Source organism: Leptodactylus fuscus, chromosome 6 (assembly GCF_031893055.1).
Source record: "Leptodactylus fuscus isolate aLepFus1 chromosome 6, aLepFus1.hap2, whole genome shotgun sequence".
NCBI classification, from domain to species: Eukaryota; Metazoa; Chordata; class Amphibia; order Anura; family Leptodactylidae; genus Leptodactylus; species Leptodactylus fuscus.
This window is the reverse complement of record NC_134270.1, coordinates 162,395,237-162,416,773: the sequence shown is the minus strand read 5'-3', so window position 1 is coordinate 162,416,773 and position 21,537 is coordinate 162,395,237. Positions and strand designations below refer to the sequence as shown.

Sequence of the window (21,537 nt, the reverse complement as noted above, 5' to 3'; positions counted from 1 at the left end):
GAATTGCCGAGTGGCAAGTATTAGCTATGACGGCCCACCAGACCACACAGGTAACACGCCTAGAAGCCCATGCATGTTAGGAACAGTCTGATGTACATGAGCCATAGTTGCAACATAACAGGACTCTTTGCAGTGCGGTGCAGGTGGAGTGCGCCTGTAGTTCCCCTTATGATGTCTCTTATACATGATGTACACTTCCTCCTCCTGGCAGGGGAAGGGTTACTCTATCCCCACCTGTCACTCTGAGACATGAGGAAGGAATGTGGGGATGTTAACTACGTGGGTGCTGACAAGCTTTCGCTTGTGGATTAGGTGGGATGATGACTTCATTGGCTTATATTGACTGGTTATGGGGGTGTCGGTACACGTCTCTGCACCCACAATGTGTCAGCAAATGACTAGTTTAGGGAACATTTGCTGGCCCTTATAATGCAGCCACGTGGGAGTCCCGGAGAAGTGTATGGGGTGGCACTACACTTGTATAGATTGTAAGCTCTGCTGCCCAGATTCTTTTCCTCATCTGTGTATTTTTGCTTCTTCTTGGTAACCTGAGTCGAGGTTCATTGTGACTGCGCGTCCTCCGCCATCATCCAGGGGTCACCTCTGTGATCTCAGCCGCTCCATTGTCACCCAGTATGGCTGCAGCTACAATGCAGAGTCCTGATGTCAGGCTATATCTCTACACAGCTGTATATAGCTGGATACATTGTTTTTTCTCATTATTCTTAGGTGTCTCTTCCACTTTTGCCTATAGGTCATTCCCTTATTCTGGAGGGTTCAGCACACTGTATTTTAGGACGTTGCCCCCATATAAGTAAACAGCACTGAGCGAAGTCCTGCGGTGAGAGGCTGCCCTATATGTGCGGTCACTGGTGAGGGTCCGCCAGCCCCCCACCCACAATGTGTATCTGCTGTGTCGGAGCGTTTCCTGCTTCTCTGTGTGACATTATTGTTTCGCTGTCCACATCATAATCATGTACGTGCGGATTACAGGAAAAGCGGCCATATTGTAGAAAATCATTGGAAATATCTGTGTATGGCCCTATAAGGGTGTGAGCACATATGTGGTTTTTCCATAGTTTTGCAATGTGGTTGCTATGTTTTATGGTAACCAGTCCCCGATAACCTCCCAATACAAGGACTGCTCCTAATATCTGTAACATAAGAACCGCTTTTATAATATCTTCTTAATATATGTACTGCTAGTATTTTCCTAATATGTATACTATATTCCTATTATCTTCCTAATATATACACTACTTTCCCAATATAATTCTAATATATACACTACTTTCCCAATATCATCTTAATATGTATACTACTATCAAACTATTTCCCTAATAAGTATACTACTATCCTAATATCTACCTAATGTTTATACTATTCTTCTAGTACTCGTGTACTAGTTTTCTAATATCCAACCAATGTGTATATTACTCCTGGTACAGGTACTACTTTCCTATTATCTTCCTAATGCCTATACTACTTTCCCACATACCCTCCTGGTACGTCTACTACTTTCCCAATATCTGCTTAGTATGTGCACTACTTTCCCAGTATCCTGCTGATGTGTATATTACTCTCCTTGTTTGTGTACTACTTTCCTAATATCTTCCTTATACCCATACTACTTTCCTAATATCCACTTGGTATGTGTACAACCGTACTTTCCCAATATCCGCCTGATGTGTATATTACTCTCCTGGTACATGTACTACTTTCCTAATATCTTCCTTATACCTATACTACTTTCCTAATATCCACTTGGTATGTGTACAACCGTACTTTCCCAATATCCGCCTGATGTGTATACTACTGTCCTGGCACATGTACTACTTTCCTAATATCTTCCTTATACCTATACTACTACTTTCCTAATATCCACTTGGTACGTGTACAACCGTACTTTCCTAATATCCGCCTGATGTGTATATTACTATCCTGGTACATGTACTACTTTCCTAATATCTTCCTTATATCTATACTACTATCCTAATATCCGCCTGATGTGTATATTACTATCCTGGTACATGTACTACTTTCCTAATATCTTCCTTATATCTATACTACTATCCTAATATCCGCCTGATGTGTATATTACTATCCTGGTACATGTACTACTTTCCTAATATCTTCCTTATATCTATACTACTATCCTGGTATCCGCCTGATGAGTATATTACTCTCCTGGTACGTGTACTACTTTCCTAATATCTTCCTTATATCTATACTACTATCCTGGTATCCTCCTGATGTGTATATTACTCTCCTGGTACGTGTACTACTTTCCTAATATCTTCCTTATATCTATACTACTATCCTGGTATCCTCCTGATGTGTATATTACTCTCCTGGTACGTGTACTACTTTCCTAATATCTTCCTTATATCTATACTACTATCCTGGTATCCTCCTGATGTGTATATTACTCTCCTGCTACATGTACTACTTTCCTAATATCCCTGCCCTACGCTGTAGCCTCCTCACAGTAATGGCTGCTATTAGCCTGTTCAGCACCTCCGGGGCCTGCTCTGACCCCCGTGTAATGGTCAGGGGTTGCTGTATGGGGTAATTAATAAATAATTGCCCTGTGCTTCCTTCTTCCCGAGTCCTGCCATGGTTCTTGGCTCCCCGCGGTGTATAAGGCGGTGGCGGTGAGATTGCAGCATTGCAGAGTGACACGGGCTCAGCGCTTTTCCTGTGTCAGCGGTATTGTCAGGAATTAGCAGTCAGGTCAGACAGTCTTAAAGCCGCAGTGGCCCCGAGGTGTGGGGGGGCCTGGGGCGGAGGGCTGCTCTCCATTTTTGGGGTCCCCCGATGCCTTGATCTATCAGTACACCCTGTTACATTTTGTTACCGTTTTTAGGTCAGCATGGTAACTCTGTATACAGGTCAGTGCCATGTTTGTGTACACAGCTGTACAACCGTGCAGTGGCCATGGCCACGGTGATGTCATCAGTAGGTGACAGATTACCATCTTGTGTTCTGGCTCTCAATGCCCCATTGAGTCCAGTCAATGCCGTGAATGGCAGACGTTCTCCTCTCTGTGTGTTTTACTGGGTGAACTTTAGGCCCTTTTGTCCTGAGGAATTCGCCTCCCCTCCGCTTTGTTGTAGGATTCCCAGACGGATCCTATATCAGGAGCTTTACATTCACCGTGGATCTGCCCCCCTCATCCTAGGGACAAAGCTGTGACCCCAGGCGGGCGTGCCGCGAGGCCCATGAGGTGTGGTGAGGGCCGGATACCTCCACACATGTTCTGCCCTTGAAAAACATCTGACATTGGTGCCTGATAATGTCGCAACGTTTGTTTTCTTCACTTGATTTTCTTCATTCTTTTCATTGTAGAAATCGCCGCTCGGAAAGAACAGTCTATAAGTTTATTAAACACTAATTGTGCGCGCCTGTCGCCAGCCGTAAAGGGAACGTGTCACCGTTTTTCCAAATTTTTATGAAAACCAAATATTGACGTTTTTTACGAATCTGTTTTTAAAAAAAAAAAAAAAAAAAATTCAGAAAATCAATTCTATATTTTCTGCATATGATTATGGGGGCGGCCATCTTGTCTAAGCTGCTCTCTTAACAGCATTTATTGATCTGCTTTACAGCATAGACAGCAATAGTCTGGAGCCGACTCGTAAAGGGCTATGGGAGAGTTTTCTAGACATGCTCATTGCAAGGAGGGGAAGGAGATAAGATAGAATATAATCTATTGTAGGTAGTGGGAGCAATGATGGATCCGTGGTGTTACCTTCTATCATAATACGGCCTATGATGTAAATGAGGTGACTGCTGCAAAGAGTAGCCCTGCAGAATTAGCAAGTGTTAGGCTATAATTAGGCTTAGTGGTCAGAGTAAAAATGGCAGGACACAGTACTGTCATTAAAATTTAGATAGTAACATGGAATGCCAGCTGCAACATCTGATGACTGTAACGTGGCAGTCGCATTATGTAGCAAGTATTAATATGGCACAGAGGTTCTTAAAGGGAATATCCTAAAAGGGTCAAGGGTTATGCTTATAGCGGACACTAGGGTTCGGGTTTCCATCCTTAGAGTCCGCTTGGGGACCTAAAAGATGGGAACCCTGTCCACGTAAAACTGAAAACGGCAGACTTGCAGGACTTTTCTTTTTCCGTCGATGAGATGGAGTTTTGCAAGGAGACTCTCACATTAGTGTGAACCTAGCCTTAGTTGCATTAAATCATTGTTGTGCTCACTGACTACACACTACACTTCACGTAGAGAGTCTGGGTAGTCTGAGCCATGCCCCCTACCCATTATTGGTCCAGACAGTTGCTCTGTATGTATTACACAGTAGCGCAGCTTGTTCAGATTGGCTTCTATATAAAAGCACAAGACCCGCAGGAAGACTGTACATAGAGAAATCATATATTACAGCAAGAGTATTAGGGACTGGAGGGAGGGGGTCTGCAGGCAGCGGTTATGTCACGTGATGTGTCATGCATGTGTCCCCTGTTTGGAGCGGTGACAACATCTTGTTTACTTTTCCCGTAAATAGGTAATTCTGGATTGCTGGATGTAGCAGTCATAGAGTTGAGCAAGAGAGGAGAAAGTAATTCCGTCTATAAGAATGGATTCCATTGTTACATTGTTAGGAAGTGACGGAATCTTCCCAGTAACAGCAGGAGGAGGATGATGATGAGGATGAATGTGGCGCAGGGCCTCTGTATCCTCTGCCTCAGACGTCTCATGATGTCAGGAATCCTGGAGAGCGATCAGCAGTCATCACTTTCCACAAACCACATGGCTGTGTGATGAGCGGCTGTGTTTATTCTGCCTGCAGCTCCTGTTCATGTGTCAGTGCCGCAGCCGTCCTCCAGCCCCGGCTCTTGTGGGATTGGATCTCAGCAGTAGATGTCTCCCTATATGGCGCTATAGGCAGCTGTGAATGTATTCCTATTGTGGGACTACAACTCCCAGATTCTTCTTCCTTCCCCGCCAGCTTTAGACCTCCAGTGTGGACGTGTTAATATCTGCGCTCAGGGGCTGATCATAAAATATTCACATCTAGTCATTTCCTGCGCTGAGAAAATTAAAGAGATGTTAATTGTCTTGGGTCACGGATCTTACATCAGGGATGGTCTGCGCTGCATTACTGCCGAGTCGGGGATGATTGGGGCTTTAGAAGGGGAATCCCACTCCTTAAAGGGAATGTATCGCCTATTTATTTATTAAAACCAGACAAATTTTATCACATTTTTTTTTCTAATCTGTTTTTATTTCCTGATTGTAGATTTTTTATTCTATTTTCTGTACATGATTATGGGGCGGCCATCTTGCCTGAGCTTCTCCTCTGCTCTGTTTACAGCATTTAGTGATTTGCTTTACAGCATAGTCATGGCTATAGGCAGCAATAGAGTAGAAGGGACTCATTGAGATCTATGGGAGCGTGCAGGGAGTGGAGTACATAAGCTGTGACATCATCTACTGCTAAGGATGGCAGTGGTGTTATCTATAAAAGTGTTATCCTCTATTGTAAGCTACTGCTGCAAATAACACCCTGACAGAAGTGTCAGTATATTATTAGGCCTAGTAGCCAGAGTAAAAATTTCAGGATTTAGTACCTATATAAAAATATAGATGGTGACAAATTATTAAGAATTCTAAAGATATGTTTAACAAATCTAAAGTTAGATTTAAAAAAAAAAAATTGGTTTCCTCTGACACATTTCCATTAAATTGAGTGGAGATGCAATACCAGATCTAACCCATGGACAAGTGTGGCACTATTTTTGGAAGAAAGCTCGGAGGCCATGTTCTTTTCTAATCCTGGACAACCCCTTTAATGAACCAGTCCCTACTAGAGCTCACTGGATCCCTTTGGGGTGCTAGGTGTGAGCTCTGTCCTCTCTTTCCTTTGCAGCCTTTTGCAACTTTTCTGTGTCTGCCCCCATTCACTGACTGCAGACAGAGATCTTGAAGGAATTGAAGTATTTGCAAACCTCTCAATGCACAATATGGAGTGTAAGTACAGATCTTGAGAAGTCCGTGTTGTTCTCTACCCCGGGATTGTATGTCCTTTAATCTCCCCTGACAGCATAGCGTGCAGCTTCTTGTGGGATTTGCAGAAAATTAATAAAAGTCTCCCCGGTGGAGGTGGGTGGGGGGAGGTTTGTTTTGATCCCCTCCGTCTTATTCTCTTTTTATTAGTGTCTATAAATGAGGCTTTTGTCGTACAGTTGGGGGAGGGGGGGCTGCACCATTCAGGCTTTTGTAGTATACATGCGATATCATGTTCTGGGCGCCGCTGCGTGACTGATGCCCCCAGATCTCTGACAGGCAGGAATCAGAACCTGGGGGTAAAACTGATGGATTATATTTATTATCCGACCCTTTCAGTAATGGAGATTCATTCCCAGGCCCGGTCTTGCTCTTCTGCGTGTTGGAGAAATTCCGCCCATTTAATATTTATGTATAGAGGCCTTATACTTAAAGGGGAACCCAGGGGGAACCAGAGGTTCTTCTCTGTACTGTTGTCTTCTTCTCTGGTCACATCCGAATCCCTGAGTGTAATCTCTTCCCCCTGCCAGTTATCTGGCTGTATTCCTATTGGGTGACCACCACAGACCTCCATTAGTTGCAGAAATGGAGATTTTTTGTTGCAGATTTGCAGCGGAATTTTGAGCCAAAGCCAAGAATTGCTACAAATGAGATCTATAGGAAGTTCTTCTGCTTCTCCCTTCTCCTCAATCCGGGCTTTGGTTCTAAAAACACAACAAAATCTGCAACGAAAAATACATCTTTTCCATAACGTCTCCTCCGCCTAAGGGCTTTGGCTCTTCATAGACTTAGTCTATCCTTGGAATATTTTTAGCTCTTTCATTCCACCGCCTCTAAGACGTTACATTCATGTCCCGGACAGTGGCACATTGTCCTGGGTATGAAGCCGGGGATTTGCCATACTGGAAGCCGTGGTGGGGTTCATGCAGCGTCTGACCCGTACACGTTCTGCTAATGGGTTTACACAATGTTAAACCATTATTGATCACAAGAGCTGCAAACCCCCATCATCTGGCTGCATTATTTATAAGATGCAGGCTGATAAGTCAATGGCGGCCAGTGACATCACTGGGGTACGAGGTACAGGTAACCCACCCCTGACTGACTGGGCTGCATCTCATGTGGCTTTTATACTGATCAGGTCATATAATACAGAGATGTTGTCTTCTCTAGTCACATCCAAAGCAGCTTTACATTACATTACACCTGGTTGACAATACCATAAGGCACTGCAGCATATACGCGATATATACGGTATATACCATAACAGAGACCAGCAGGGGGTTGTCAGATCCTGTGGTTTGAGGTAGGATTACTTATGGCTAGACCGTAAATAATTCGCTGCGGAGTTAAAAGCTTCGGATCTGACCAGAGGAAATTTAATGCAGTGGTAGGAATAAGTAGAATCTCATGTAATTTTATATATATATATATATGTGTATGTGTGTGTATATATACAGTCCTATGAAAAAGTTTGGGCACCCCTATTAATCTTAATCATTTTTAGTTCTAAATATTTTGGTGTTTGCAGCAGCCATTTCAGTTTGATATATCTAATAACTGATGGACACAGTAATATTTCAGGATTGAAATGAGGTTTATTGTACTAACAGAAAATGTGCAATATGCATTAAACCAAAATTTGACCGGTGCAAAAATATGGGCACCTCAACAGAAAAGTGACATTAATATTTAGTACATCCTCCTTTTGCAAAGATAACAGCCTCTAGTTGCTTCCTGTAGCTTTTAATCAGTTCCTGGATCCTGGATGAAGGTATTTTGGACCATTTCTTTCTACAAAACAATTCAAGTTCAGTTAAGTTTGATGGTCGCCGAACATGGACAGCCCGCTCTCAAATGATCTGAAAACAAAGATTGTTCAACATAGTTGTTCAGGGGAAGGATACAAAACGTTGTCTCAGAGATTTAACCTGTCAGTTTCCACTGTGAGGAACATAGTAAGGAAATGGAAAACCACAGGGACAGTTCTTGTTAAGCCCAGAAGTGACAGGCCAAGAAAAATATCAGAAAGGCAGAGAAGAAGAATGGCGAGAACAGTCAAGGACAATCCACAGACCACCTCCAAAGAGCTGCAGCATCATCTTGCTGCAGATGGTGTCACTGTGCATCAGTCAGCAATACAGCGCACTTTGCACAAGGAGAAGCTGTATGGGAGAGTGATGAGAAAGAAGCCGTTTCTGCACGTACGCCACAAATAGAGTTGCCTGAGGTATGCAAAAGCACATTTGGAGAAGCCAACTTCATTTTGGAAACAAAGATTGAGTTGTTTGGTTATAAAAAAAGGCGTTATGCATGGCGTCCAAAAAGAAACAGCATTCCAAGAAAAACACTTGCTACCCACTGTAAAATTTGGTGGAGGTTCCATCATGCTTTGGGGCTGTGTGGCCAATGCCGGCACCGGGAATCTTGTTAAAGTTGAGGGTCGCATGGATTCCACTCAGTATCGGCAGATTCTTGAGAATAATGTTCAAGAATCAGTGACGAAGTTGAAGTTACGCCGGGGATGGATATTTCAGCAAGACAATGATCCAAAACACTGCTCCAAATCCTCAGGCATTCATGCAGAGGAACAATTACAATGTTCTGGAATGGCCATCCCAGTCCCCAGACCTGAATATCATTGAACATCTGTGGGATGATTTGAAGCGGGCTGTCCATGCTCGGCGACCATCAAACTTAACTGAACTTGAATTGTTTGTCCAAAATACCTTTATCCAGGATCCAGGAACTGATTAAAAGCTACAGGAAGCGACTAGAGGCTGTTATCTTTGCAAAAGGAGGATGTACTAAATATTAATGTCACTTTTCTGTTGAGGTGCCCATACTTTTGCACCGGTCAAATTTTGGTTTAATGCATATTGCACATTTTCTGTTAGTACAATAAACCTAATTTCAATCCTGAAATATTACTGTGTCCATCAGTTATTAGATATATCAAACTGAAATGGCTGTTGCAAATACCAAAATATTTAGAACTAAAAATGATTAAGATTAATAGGGGGTGCCCAAACTTTTTCATAGGACTGTGTATGTATGTATGTATGTGTGTATATATATATATATATATATATATATATATATATATATATATATATATATATATATATGTATGTGTGTGTGTGTATATATATATATATATATATATATATATATATATATATATATATATATATATATATATATATATATATATATAGCTGGCTTAAAGCGAAAACAGAATTTTAAATGCTGCTTTAGATCTAACTGGAGTACAAGACCTTGGTCCTTATTTGCACCATATTGCCTCTTGTGTAGCTGTGAATCCTCAGCAGTGACATCATTGCTTCCCGTCGGTGACATCACTTTGGGCCTCGGACTTCCTACGCCGGTTGCTTCATATTGTAACACAATCTGCAACTAATTCTCGGAGTTAATTGCTCTTCAATTACTTACTCAACTCAGCAGAAAGCTGGTAAGATGGCCTGCGGGCGAGGAGCGGCGGCGCTACTTGTCTCCACACACCCCAATGCTTATAAAAGTTAGGAAACTCATGTCGGCGCTACCAGGCAGAGGCTGACATCAGATCAGAGACATTAATCATCCTATAGATTATATAGGCTAATCGAAAGGAAAGAACCGGAAAATTATATTCTATTTAAAGGGACGGTGTTCACTTTGTGTGTGGCCGAGGGTGCACGTGCTCTTAATGGGGCGAGGGGAGTAATCTGCTGCCAGAGATGTGTCTCATAGGCTACATGGCGACTTTGGCTGCGTGATGCTGATCGCTGTGACTCTTTTTACTAATGTAAGTGAATGGAGTCACATTGAGGGTGCTGTGAGTGCAAAAAGATCCAGCAGTGCTCCAGATTTTTGTGACTAGTCGCAGTCTTGATGTGACGCCATTTACTTGCATTAGTGAAGGAGTCGCAGGTCAAAAGTCAAGTTGTAGGACTAGCTTTAAGGAATCTACCATATATGATTCCTCTCTGCCCTGTTCATGTGTAATCTGGACACCCCTAGACATATGGTCACCCCGCCTTGTTTATGGCCGCCTGGATGATGTACACACAGCCCAGCAAACATGACCATCATAGACCCTGGATTGAGTATCCTCCTGCACATCCGCCCCCTCCCCATATGGTATATGACATTGTATAGGTATCTGCCTGCATGGTTATATAGGGATGAATACAGGCTCCGTTACCAGGCAGCGCCCTGTAAACCGCACACAGAGGAGCTGGTCAGTGTCCAGGACTATATGGAGAGGCCCTCAATGTAAACCGGAGACGCTGATGTCATGTGTTCCCATATATAGAAACCCTCCGGCTGCATATTTGTAGATCCACCTCATGGAACATGTGGCAGAAACTCCAGAACGTTTCTAGATCTTTTCCTGCAACCGACAGACTCTGCGTTATGTTTCATTGTCACCATAGAATATTGGGCACCCCCCGTGTGGCATCACCATTATTATTATTTATATAGTGCTGCCCTATTCCATAGCGCTGTACTCGCATCAGTCCCTGGTACCATTGGGGTTTACAATCTAGATTGCAATTAACTTATCAGATCCATTGTAACAAACCCTCAGCTGATAGATGGACCAATACAACAGCGTTTGCATTTGGAGCCTGACGGACCCAATTAAATATAATGGGATCCATCGGGTAACAGCCAGACGAAAAAGTCAAACGTGCAGGATTTTTTTTTCGTCCGGGGATTTTGGACGCACAGTGCGACAAACTCCAACGCAAATGTGAATGTAGCCTGAGCAGTGCATGTATACTGGGAGAGGAATCCAACAACCCAACCCTTACCCCCCCCAAACATCTGGTCAGGGTAGTCAGGAGGCCCCATGGAGTAATGCAATGTATATGACAGGTTAACCCTTTGGTGGAGGCGGCTGATGGCATTAACGTGACGTATCGGATGTGCTGGGGGTTTAGCAGGTTGGTGCGGTCGCCTTTTCCCTCCTGCAGATGTTACAGTCGTGTTAGTATTAGTATGAAGTGTTCTTTAGGGTTTGGCATGAGCTGGGAGGAAATGACTGGTTGTAGAGACTCGACATCGATCAGGAGAACGTACTGGGAGGAAGTGGTTTCTGCAGGGGGTGCACATACACACGTGACATGGCACCCAGGAGCCCAGAATCTGCGCACAGGTCACAGGGGTTTCTCTAGTGATGAATCGTCCTATAATCCAAACTGGGGTACATTTTTGTAAAAACACTTTGTTTTCCTTTACCATTACCATAGCACGCTCTGGTTTTTATATACGCGCACATTTTTTTAAAACCTTTTTTTCCCGATAAGATTAGATAAAGCGTCATTTACTTTGCTGGTCCTGTAGAACACAGCCATGTTTCTGTAACATGTGGCCTCAGCCTAAGGCTCTATTCACATGACCGGGAGTGATGTCAGCACGACTGCCATTATTATTTTTATTTATGTAAGCGAACCTAATACCGCAGTGTAAGTGATTGGGGGTATTCACATGACCGCTATTGTGACTGTCCATTTTAGCATTGTAACATTTTTGTCTATTTTCACAAATCCCTCTATGCACTCACATGTATGGGGGAACCGTGAACACGGGTGTAAGACATTGGGCCACACTTTGCAGAAAAGTTGCATTTTGATGGTTGCAGATTTTTAATTTTTTCTATAATATAAGAGTAGAAAAGCTTCCTTTATATTCTCCATGGTGGGACTATTAAATCTATCTATCTATGTATTATCTATCTATCTATCTATCTATCTATCTATCTATCCATCTATCTTCCTTTATATTCCCCATTCCTCTTGGTTTTGGTGCATTTCTGTAACTTGTGTCCTCCGCCTTTAGAGGTTATGCATCTCCGTTTTGCATGGCGTCGTATTCTGGGATTTGTAGCATCGGGGTAGTGACGCCAGTTTCCATATCTGAGGCTATAGTTACACCCTTTTGGTATGGTCTTATCCCCATCAACCAAAAACTATTGACATTGTAGCAGACGTCATGTTACAGGAATTGTAATACTGAGTGTCAGGTCACGTCACCGTTCACCTAGTATTGGGGGGGGTATACGATATCTGTGCCCGGAGGAAACCGCCATTGGAAAGCATGAGGTGATAATTGTTATCATGGTGTGATGCGGAGCCAGGACTCATCGGGAATCCTCTGGCGCTCGGCGTCATGTTCTCACATCACCGGGGTGTGTTACATTGGGTGCGACCGACACCTTGTCAGCTACAAATCCCAGTAAATCTCCTCAGTGCTCGGCACAGACAAACTTTGAAGTAGTGAGTAAAACCCTTTTCATTCCGTCGTCTTTAATGGATTACATCATTTGTCTCCATTATCCCGGCGCTTTATAGTGTGAATGAGACCGAAGTGGAGAGTAAATTTGTATAGAAAAGTGTTATTGGAGCAAAGTGGTATACACAGATGTACAGACGCGGTATACACGGACGCACAGATGTGGTATATATGGATGTACATACGTGGTATATACGGACGTATCTATAACACATTTGAAGGTATTTTCTGGGGTCTGTGGGGGTCCATCAATCACGTACATCGATCACATGACCTGTTTGCAGCTCAGTCCCATTCAAGTGCACGGGACTGTGCTGTAATACCAAGCAGAGCTCCGTGCACCGTATAGTGGATAAGACATGTAAAACTCAACATGCCCAATCCTTTTCTTTTTTCTTCCTGGGTCAGGACACCCCCATACACATGAGGTAGCCAGTGCGTCCATGGTCAGGGGTGTTTGCATTCTGTACGGTCCCTGATGAGAATTCGGCTTAGGTTGTATATAAGGTGAAGTTACAATGGTTGCCTTCTGGTAAATATCCCGGGGCAGGAATGTGCGCAGCCTCCAGGGCTCGGCCCTTATATAGACTCTAGATGCCTCACATACTGTCTGTGACATACAGTGTCTGCTTCTAGGAAGCCATGTTGTCCACCAGAGCTCCATATCATATATTTGCCTAACTGTGGAAATGCAGAATTTCGTGCCCCCACCCCATAATATGCATTATTTCAGGTGGGGTCCTGCTATAGAACTGCAGGTTGCAGCAGATTCCTTCTTCCTGCACTGACCAGGCCGTGTAGAAGGGTGGTGAAGGGTTAATCTCCCGTGCCACACTAGCCTCCTATTCAATGATTGCACAGGTAGGTCATATTCCCAGTCCGCCATTGTCGGGCCAGGTGCACTTGCTGAGCAGTGATTTACGGTGGGCGAGAAGGAGGGAGGGAAGGCACTCTTTTATCAGTTTAATGCTTCCTCTGGACTCCATCCAGGAAATGCAGCTTGGATTAAAATTCAGCATCTGGTCGCTCAGTACTCAGACGGCCTGTAATTACAAGACTCCTGAGCCAGGGATGGCGGACGCTTATAGCGATGGGGACCGTATGTTGTCATTATCACCAGTGCTGACATAAGGCCTTACATGTCCCTATAGGGGCAAAACAACCCCCATATACAGGTATTACTGAATACCTCCTGGTAAGGAATCTACTAGGCTGCTAGTCCTGACAGAGGATTTCAGCTCTGAAGTTGAAGAATAGTGCAGCTCTAGAGGATAAGTAATGTATGTACATAGTGACTGTACCAGCAGAATAGTGAGCGCAGCTCTGGAGTATAATACAGGATGTAACTCAGGATCAGTACAGGATAAGTAATGTAATGTATGTACATAGTGACTGTACCAGCAGAATAGTGAGCGCAGCTCTGGAGTATAATACAGGATAAGTAATGTAATGTATATACACAGTGACTGTACCAGCAGAATAGTGAGTGCAGCTCTGGAGTATAATACAGGATGTAACTCAGGGTCAGTACAGGATAAGTAATGTAATGTATGTACACAGTGACTGTACCAGCAGAATAGTGAGCGCAGCTCTGGAGTATAATACAAAATGTAACTCAGGATCAGTACAGGATAAGTAATGTAATGTATGTACACAGTGACTGTACCAGCAGAATAGTGAGTGCAGCTCTGGAGTATAATACAGGATGTAACTCAGGATCTGTACAGGATAAGTAATGTAATGTATGTACACTGACTGTACCAGCAGAATAGTGAGTGCAGCTCTGGAGTATAATACAGGATGTAACTCAGGATCAGTACAGGATAAGTAATGTAATGTATGTACACAGTGACTGTACCAGCAGAATAGTGAGTGCAGCTCTGGAGTATAATACAGGATGTAACTCAGGATCAGTACAGGATAAGTAATGTAATGTATGTACACAGTGACTGTACCAGCAGAATAGTGAGTGCAGCTCTGGAGTATAATACAGGATGTAACTCAGGATCAGTACAGGATAAGTAATGTAATGTATGTACACTGACTGTACCAGCAGAATAGTGAGTGCAGCTCTGGAGTATAATACAGGATGTAACTCAGGATCAGTACAGGATAAGTAATGTAATGTATGTACACAGTGACTGTACCAGCAGAATAGTGAGCGCAGCTCTGGAGTATAATACAGGATGTAACTCAGGATCAGTACAGGATAAGTAATGTAATGTATGTACACAGTGACTGTACCAGCAGAATAGTGAGTGCAGCTCTGGAGTATAATACAGGATATAACTCAGGATCAGTACAGGATAAGTAATGTAATGTATGTAAACAGTGACTGCACCAGCAGAATAGTGAGCGCAGCTCTGGAGTATAATACAGGATGTAACTCAGGATCAGTACAGGATAAGTAATATATATATATATAGGGACTCTGCTGTATATAAGATTAGTTGTCACCTACATAATAGATGTCAGTGAGTATAGCCTTTGGTTTGTTGTTGGTTACCACAGCAGCAGTATATCTGTGTGAATCATGACGTCCCCGGCCTTGTCGCCTCTGTTTCGCTCAGTATCCAGGCTGCTGCATTGTTGTATTTGGGAAGTGTTCACCATCCCCGGGTTCATCTGATACATTCCAGCACACTGTGTAATGTGTGAACAAGGTGCATCTTGCTGGGGGTTAGTCATGAGCACATAGGAATGTTACACCGTACAGATGCCTGAGCCGCTTATCATCCTTTATTGACTGTCAGTAAATCTGCCTGTCATTTTTCAAAGGGGAATGAAGAATCTGACATATTGTGCGTCTGTGTCACTCCCTGCAGGGCTCGGCAGACTGTGGTGTCAGGAGACTGCAATACGATGATATTGTAATATCAGCCTTGTGTCCAGGTTATTACACCTGTCTCCTTGGTATACCGGAGGCGGCCATATTGAGTATGTTGTCCACTTGTGGGCTTTTCAACCTGCTTTTTTTTTGGCTGGATCTATAGGGCAAGTCATCTTAAAGGGGTTGTTTGAGACTGATATTGAGTGCTGTGGCCTCTTAAAGGGATTGTTCAAGATCTAGGCACAATGGCTACCGATGACCAATCCATAAGATAAGCTCTCAGAATCTGATCGGTGGGGGTCCAACACCTGGATCCCTCAACAGATTTGTATATAAGGTATTTGGCCAGAAACATTCAAGTGAATGGGAGCAGAGCTGCAGGCCCAGGCATCACCGCTATAGGGTACGGAGCCAGAAGTTGTATACGGTGTACAGAGCCATACACTATAGCGATGGCACAAAGGACCTGCAGCTTTTCTCCCATTCACTTCCAACCCAGCAACCGAATGAGCTGATCGGTCTGATCCCCACCGATCAGATACTAGTAACCTCTCCTATTGGTAGATCATTAGTATCAGTGATACTATATGCCAAGCACAGCGCCATATAATGTATAGTGGCTACTCTTGATATTGCAGCGCAGTCCCATTCATTCGAAAGGGACTGAGCTGCAGCATGACCAAAGGATGTGATATCACTGGCCTCCTTGATCTCCTGTCTCATTATTGGCTGATGCTTTATCCTTCCCCCATACTTTGAACTGCAGCTATGCTCCACTAGGGCTCCAGCATTACTGCATTGTCTATTGGAGTCTATGGTAGTCCTAAATCTTTAAGCACAGGTATAAAGAAAGCCGTACTGGAACCTGGAAGTAAATGGTACATAACATTAACAGCTCACTCCCCCCACTTCCTATGTCTGGTGTCTTGAGCAGTTCTCGGAGCCAGCAGGTCCCCGGCTATTTCTTCCTCCTCCTTTCTCTGCCCTTGTGTGTCGGAGGAGTGTGTTATCTTGCAGGAATGATGCGGAGTCCATCCGATGTGCTCATCCCTCTTCCCCCGGTGATCATCGCACCAATCTCCACTGCTAAAATCATTTGCTCATAAAGTGCCTGGAATGCAGCGAAAATAGAGAGATATTTCAGATGCCGCAATATGGAGACACACACTGCTGCCCTCCCGGGGTATTGGAAGGCGTCCAAGGGCTGAGGCAGGAGATCTCTTCATCTTATTTCGTGTCACTGAAAGACTTTTCTAAATTTAGTCTCTTCTCTGAAACAGAATCTGGACCAGAATATATGCAAGAGCGGAGCGGAAAATGGACATGTGTATTATCATCCTCATCCTCCTCCTACGAGCCCCCTCCCATAGACCCAGCCATAGAGGCAGCATCACATATCTATAGGCACTTTCTTCTGGGTCCTTGCACTTACACTGGTTCCCAATCATGAGAAGAATGATAGAACTACAGTAAAGACTGACACGTTCATCCCCCACAGCAGGCTATTTGTAAATTCACGTGTGATCTTTCTCTTGCTGTCTTGTACTGTGTAAATCTATACCGCCATCTGGGTATAAATGCATCACCGGATCAATGGCCTGAGCGCTGTGTAGGTGACCTCCTCCTGCCTGCAGCTCCAAGACGTATTGATGTGAATGTTGAGTGTTTGCAGTTTGAGATCTGCCCTATTGGTCGATGTAGCAAGGAAAAAAATTGTGATTGACTGTGCTGTATATAAGGTTGTGTTCACACAAAGGGATTTCACCTGGTTTTCAGCACATATTGACATGCATGGGAAAATTAGAAGGAACATGTCACGACACCGCAGCATATCATCCCAGCCCTGCACATAGATAGGTTAGGGTCGCCTGGATCAAACCTGTGTTTTTCCCGTGAATTGGAGCCTCCATAGCAAAATATTGCCATTTCCGTCAATATGCAAATTAGAGCAATGGCGACATCCTTATTGTTCGAATGAGCTAATTTGCATACTGACAAAAATGGCAATATCTCTGCAATGGAATCTCTGCAATATCTGGTGACACTCCCTTTAAGTTGCTTATCAGGGGCAGAAATGCATTGAATGATAAAGGGGCACATCCTTCTTTGGATCCGCATCAGTGCTTTTTATATTTTTTCTACAAACAGCGCCATACTTGTCAATGGTCACGTTCGGTATTGCATCTTGACTCCTTAAAGTGAATACTAGATACAGAGCAATACTAGAAAAAACTGTTTTATCAATGTAATATAACCCCTTTACTTTATTCTTAAAGGGGTACACTACCTAAAATAGATTACTAATTGGAATTTCTTGCACTTCCTCTTCTCTCCTGACCGGGCACATCTAACTTTGAGCTGAGTCATGTCTAACAGTTTGGTTGTCAGGAACTGATTTCTTCCGCCCATTCCTTGGGTGGACACTCCTTTGTCTCCGAATTAACCCTTTACTGTTTATATGTTCTTAAAGCAAGACCCCTGACCCTAAGACATAAGTGAGCAGAGACTTCAGTCAGGTCGAGGTCATTCTGTGATGTGTTTATTCAGGGGACAGATGGTAGTAAAGGGGTAACAAGGCCATCGCCAGCTGGGAGCAGTTGTCCAGGTCTCTAAGTATCCAGTGACAGCTGCTGGTTGTCATGTAAGGTGCATTACATGATGTCTTATACTCTAGTCACATCCAGAGCTGCATTCACCTCTTTTGGAATGCCACTAGGAATCCATCCTGCAAGGCGATAGTAAGTTGCATTGCATTTGTGTCTGGTGTACCCAACTTGTAGCATGCAATGGATGAGCTGCAATACCAGGCAGAGCCACTATACAGGGTGCAGCGCTGTGCTTAGTAAGTCGTGTGGAGGCCGCAGCAATCGATACCTTATTCCTCCAATACTGTACAGTACTTACAATTACAATTATGACATTATTTTTCTAGTTTCTTTGCTGACGGCGTTTTTTCTTGTCTTGTTTGCAGATGGGAGGAAGAGCTGGCCAAGAGGTCAAATCTGGAATCCATGGTGGAGACCCTTCAGGAGGTAGGATTTGGGGTCTGCCGAGATCTTCTCCCAGCAGAGAGGTGAACATGGGTTAACGTCTCTTCTCTGTCTTCTCAGGAGGCGCAAGAAGCGTACAATGTCCACGATGAACTCAATGAGAAGATCGAGAGGCTGAAGTCTGAGCTGGTGGTCTTCAAGGGTCTGATGAGTGATGTAAGTCCCATCCATGAGCTCCTGGCACTACCCGGTCACAGCGGAATGTTTAACCCTCACCGCTTCCTCTGTGTGAGATACTGTGCACTGATCTGTACGGCTGTACTGGAATCCCCCCCTCCCCTTGTAGAATTTTTAGGGACCACTCACCTTGCTTCTCCATCAGCCGGCACGTGAATGGGCTGTGTCTATAGATTCTGGGTGACAGGCTGGTTGCATTTTGGGTTGGGGTCTGTTGTGGAGGACCCGGAGAAGTAACACTGTGTGCTGTGTGTGACTAACCGATGCTACATGCATGGTCTTTGCACGTCCAGCTGACAAGTAGACAGGCGGCCAGGTCTGCGGTGAGCGGGCAGCCCTACAATGAATTGGTACTAGTATCACATCTCCCTAAGGAAGGCCGAAATATCATCACAAAGAGCTCAGCAACTGTTCTATACCATTATCAAGATCTCTGCTCCTTGGCAGTGAATGGAAACTGGCCTGTGTGCATGCAGAGCCGGGAAACCTGCTGTGACATTTTAGGCCTGGTTCGGGTTTCCGGTCGGGAAGTCCAATTGGGGACCCCCTTCCCCCTGAATGGAAACCTATATGCATTAAAAAGCGGTTACCTAAAGGAAAACCGCGGACCCCATAGACTATAATCAGGTCCTGGTGGTTTCTGCACGAAACATGCGGAGAGAAAAGCGCTGCTTGCATGACTTTTCTCTCCACATGTTTCGTGCGAAAACCACATGGACCCCATTATAGTCTATGGGGTCCGCAGGTTTCCCTGGCAGCTGATTTTTAATTCGTAAGGGGGTCCCGAACGGAAATCCGAATGCAGATGTGAATCGGGCCTTAGCTGAGGGTTTGCTACATTTGTATCCAAATATTTTGAAAGACAAACACAGATCAGGCGGTACAAGATGTTTGTTACAATGTATCAGTCTAGAGTCCAGTCTGTTTAACTCACAGAAGAGACTGGATACAATGTAACAAACCCTCATCTGTGAGAGGCTTCTGCTTAACATGACCTTTGTAAGGAAAGTCTATTAGAAAGTTACATGTCTTTTCATTTTGGAACCCTTGAGTGTAATGTAAGGATGGTCATACACATAAGAGCAAAGTTACCAGAGCTTGCCAATTTTTAGCCGGACTGGACAAGTAGCTTATAGGTATGATGTATACCAACCCCTCAGATGTTGGGGGAAAGACGGATTGGGTATGTGGCATTCAGACATGCTTGGTCCTTTGTTCTCGTGGGAGAGAAATCTGCTGACAGTGGTTTCCTCTCCTCTCTATGCACACTTGGCCGTGACAAGCATGCATGTTTATGCTGAGCAGCGAGGAATAGCTGTTGGCTTAACCAGTATCTGTCCGACATTTATTGAAGGTGTTTGGCCATAGTAACAGAGCATAGTAAGTGGCTACCACTACTCTGTGAGGGCATATGCCCTTCTTAGATTAACCCCTTTTATGCAATGAGTTCAATGTTCAGGTGATATTAAACAGGGTACCCATCGTTGCATATCATTCAATCTCTGGGCTCGGGGTTCCGGCTCTTTTGATACTACACTTCCCAGCATGCACACTTTACTTTGCTGGACTCTCATAATAGTGAATGGACCATGCTGGGAGTTGTAGTCTCACAGCGGGAGTATTGGAGGTTACTGACCCTTGCTATAAGCAACATGTGCAGAACCTATCGGGTCTAAGTATTGGCTGCCTCAGAAATGTTGGGATCAGCGATCCCTATGGCATTCATTATTGTTCCCGCGGTGTGCTGGGACGCTTTCTGGCCATGATGTAGTTAATGGTTTCTCATTCCAATGTGTCTAGCGCTAGATGAAAACTGAAGCCATATTAGGATTCCTCGCCAAGAGAAACAAAACCATGAACAATACGCCGGTCCCTGCCGGCCTGTAATCGGAGTCTGGTTAACCAGCAGGAAAAGTCGTTCTCCCAATGTCTGTCTGCTGCCTTATCTGCACTACAAGCTTATCATAGGAAATAGTCCAGGACTTCATCATGCCCCTATTGGTGTCAGGGCTCGCGCATGTTTCCTATAAGGACCGAAAGAGTTAATAGATGATACACAAGGTCTCTTTGTCTCCAAACCCCTGACCGTTCCTCATGTTGTTTGTCCTATGTACGGATAGTCATTGAGGACTGTAGCTTAGACACTTGGTCTGGTCAGGGTGTAGCCCTTGCAGGATGTTGTCTTACTCTGGAACGCGCTGTAACCCTCTTATTAACCTGTCACCTTATATATACATCTAATGCAGGGTAAACCTACAGATTACTTGTTTAACTAGTCTCTATTTATATCTTCTCTTGTACTCTAATCCCATCCAAAGCTGCATTCACAGATCATCTACTTGAGATCAGTCAACAGGGCGCCGACAATGTCGTAAAGCTGGCGATTCACATTATACTGAGCCAATGATTGCGCCCAGCAGATGAGGAATGGGCTTGTTGAATTTCAGCAAGCCCCATCCATTGTACTCAGGAACGATAAGTCACCGCCAGGTTTTTGGGCCAAACCAAGTGTGCATATGTATGAGAGTCTGGAGGAATAGCTGTGGACCAAAGACCCCTCAGACCCCAACCAACCCGAATGTCGCTCTGTGTATGGAGTATAACGCAGCTCTGGATGTGAATGCAGTATAAGACACCAGAGTTGCAGAGTTCCACAACCTATATGTAGATATAAACCAGCACTTTAAGGGGGCAGTCATCTTCTACATAAGTCTTGGAGGGACGGGGGTCCGCTTGTCTGTACCTCGCCACCCTGAATCACATAGCTGCTTTCATGTCGGTGGAGTCGGGTGGATTCAGTCTTACACATAGAAACTTCTTTACATAATTGTTCTTGCTGACAGATCACCTTGTAAGGACAAAGGGCGGTGAGCGCGCACTCACAGGAGCCGAGCGCGGGCTATTCAGGTTGGCGGCGGTCGGATTGACTGTGGTTATGGTCACTTTACCTGTTATAACAATCAGCCAAGCAACGAAAAACCTGTTGTATCACCAGATGGAAGAGATTGCTGTATATACAGTCCGTGATCCCTTATTATATAGGGCAGAAGCTTATAATATACTAGTGAGGACGCCCTGTTATGTATCTGACTGTGCCGCCCTATAGCAATGGTTTATAGTATAAAACGCCATAAGAACTGACTTTCTGTAGATATTTGCT

General features: G+C 44.2%; 1 protein-coding gene across 2 annotated transcripts in view; it reads left to right on the top strand.

Annotated features, from left to right (window-relative positions):
- IFFO2 (intermediate filament family orphan 2) overlaps positions 1-21,537 on the top strand; it is a 40,557-nt gene that overhangs the window by 12,966 nt on the left and 6,054 nt on the right. For both annotated transcript variants that reach the window (XM_075277848.1, XM_075277847.1), the window contains exons 2-3: positions 18,122-18,182; positions 18,261-18,356. In XM_075277848.1, coding sequence (XP_075133949.1) covers positions 18,122-18,182; positions 18,261-18,356 — 157 coding nt within the window. The remainder of the gene's footprint in view (positions 1-18,121; positions 18,183-18,260; positions 18,357-21,537) is intronic.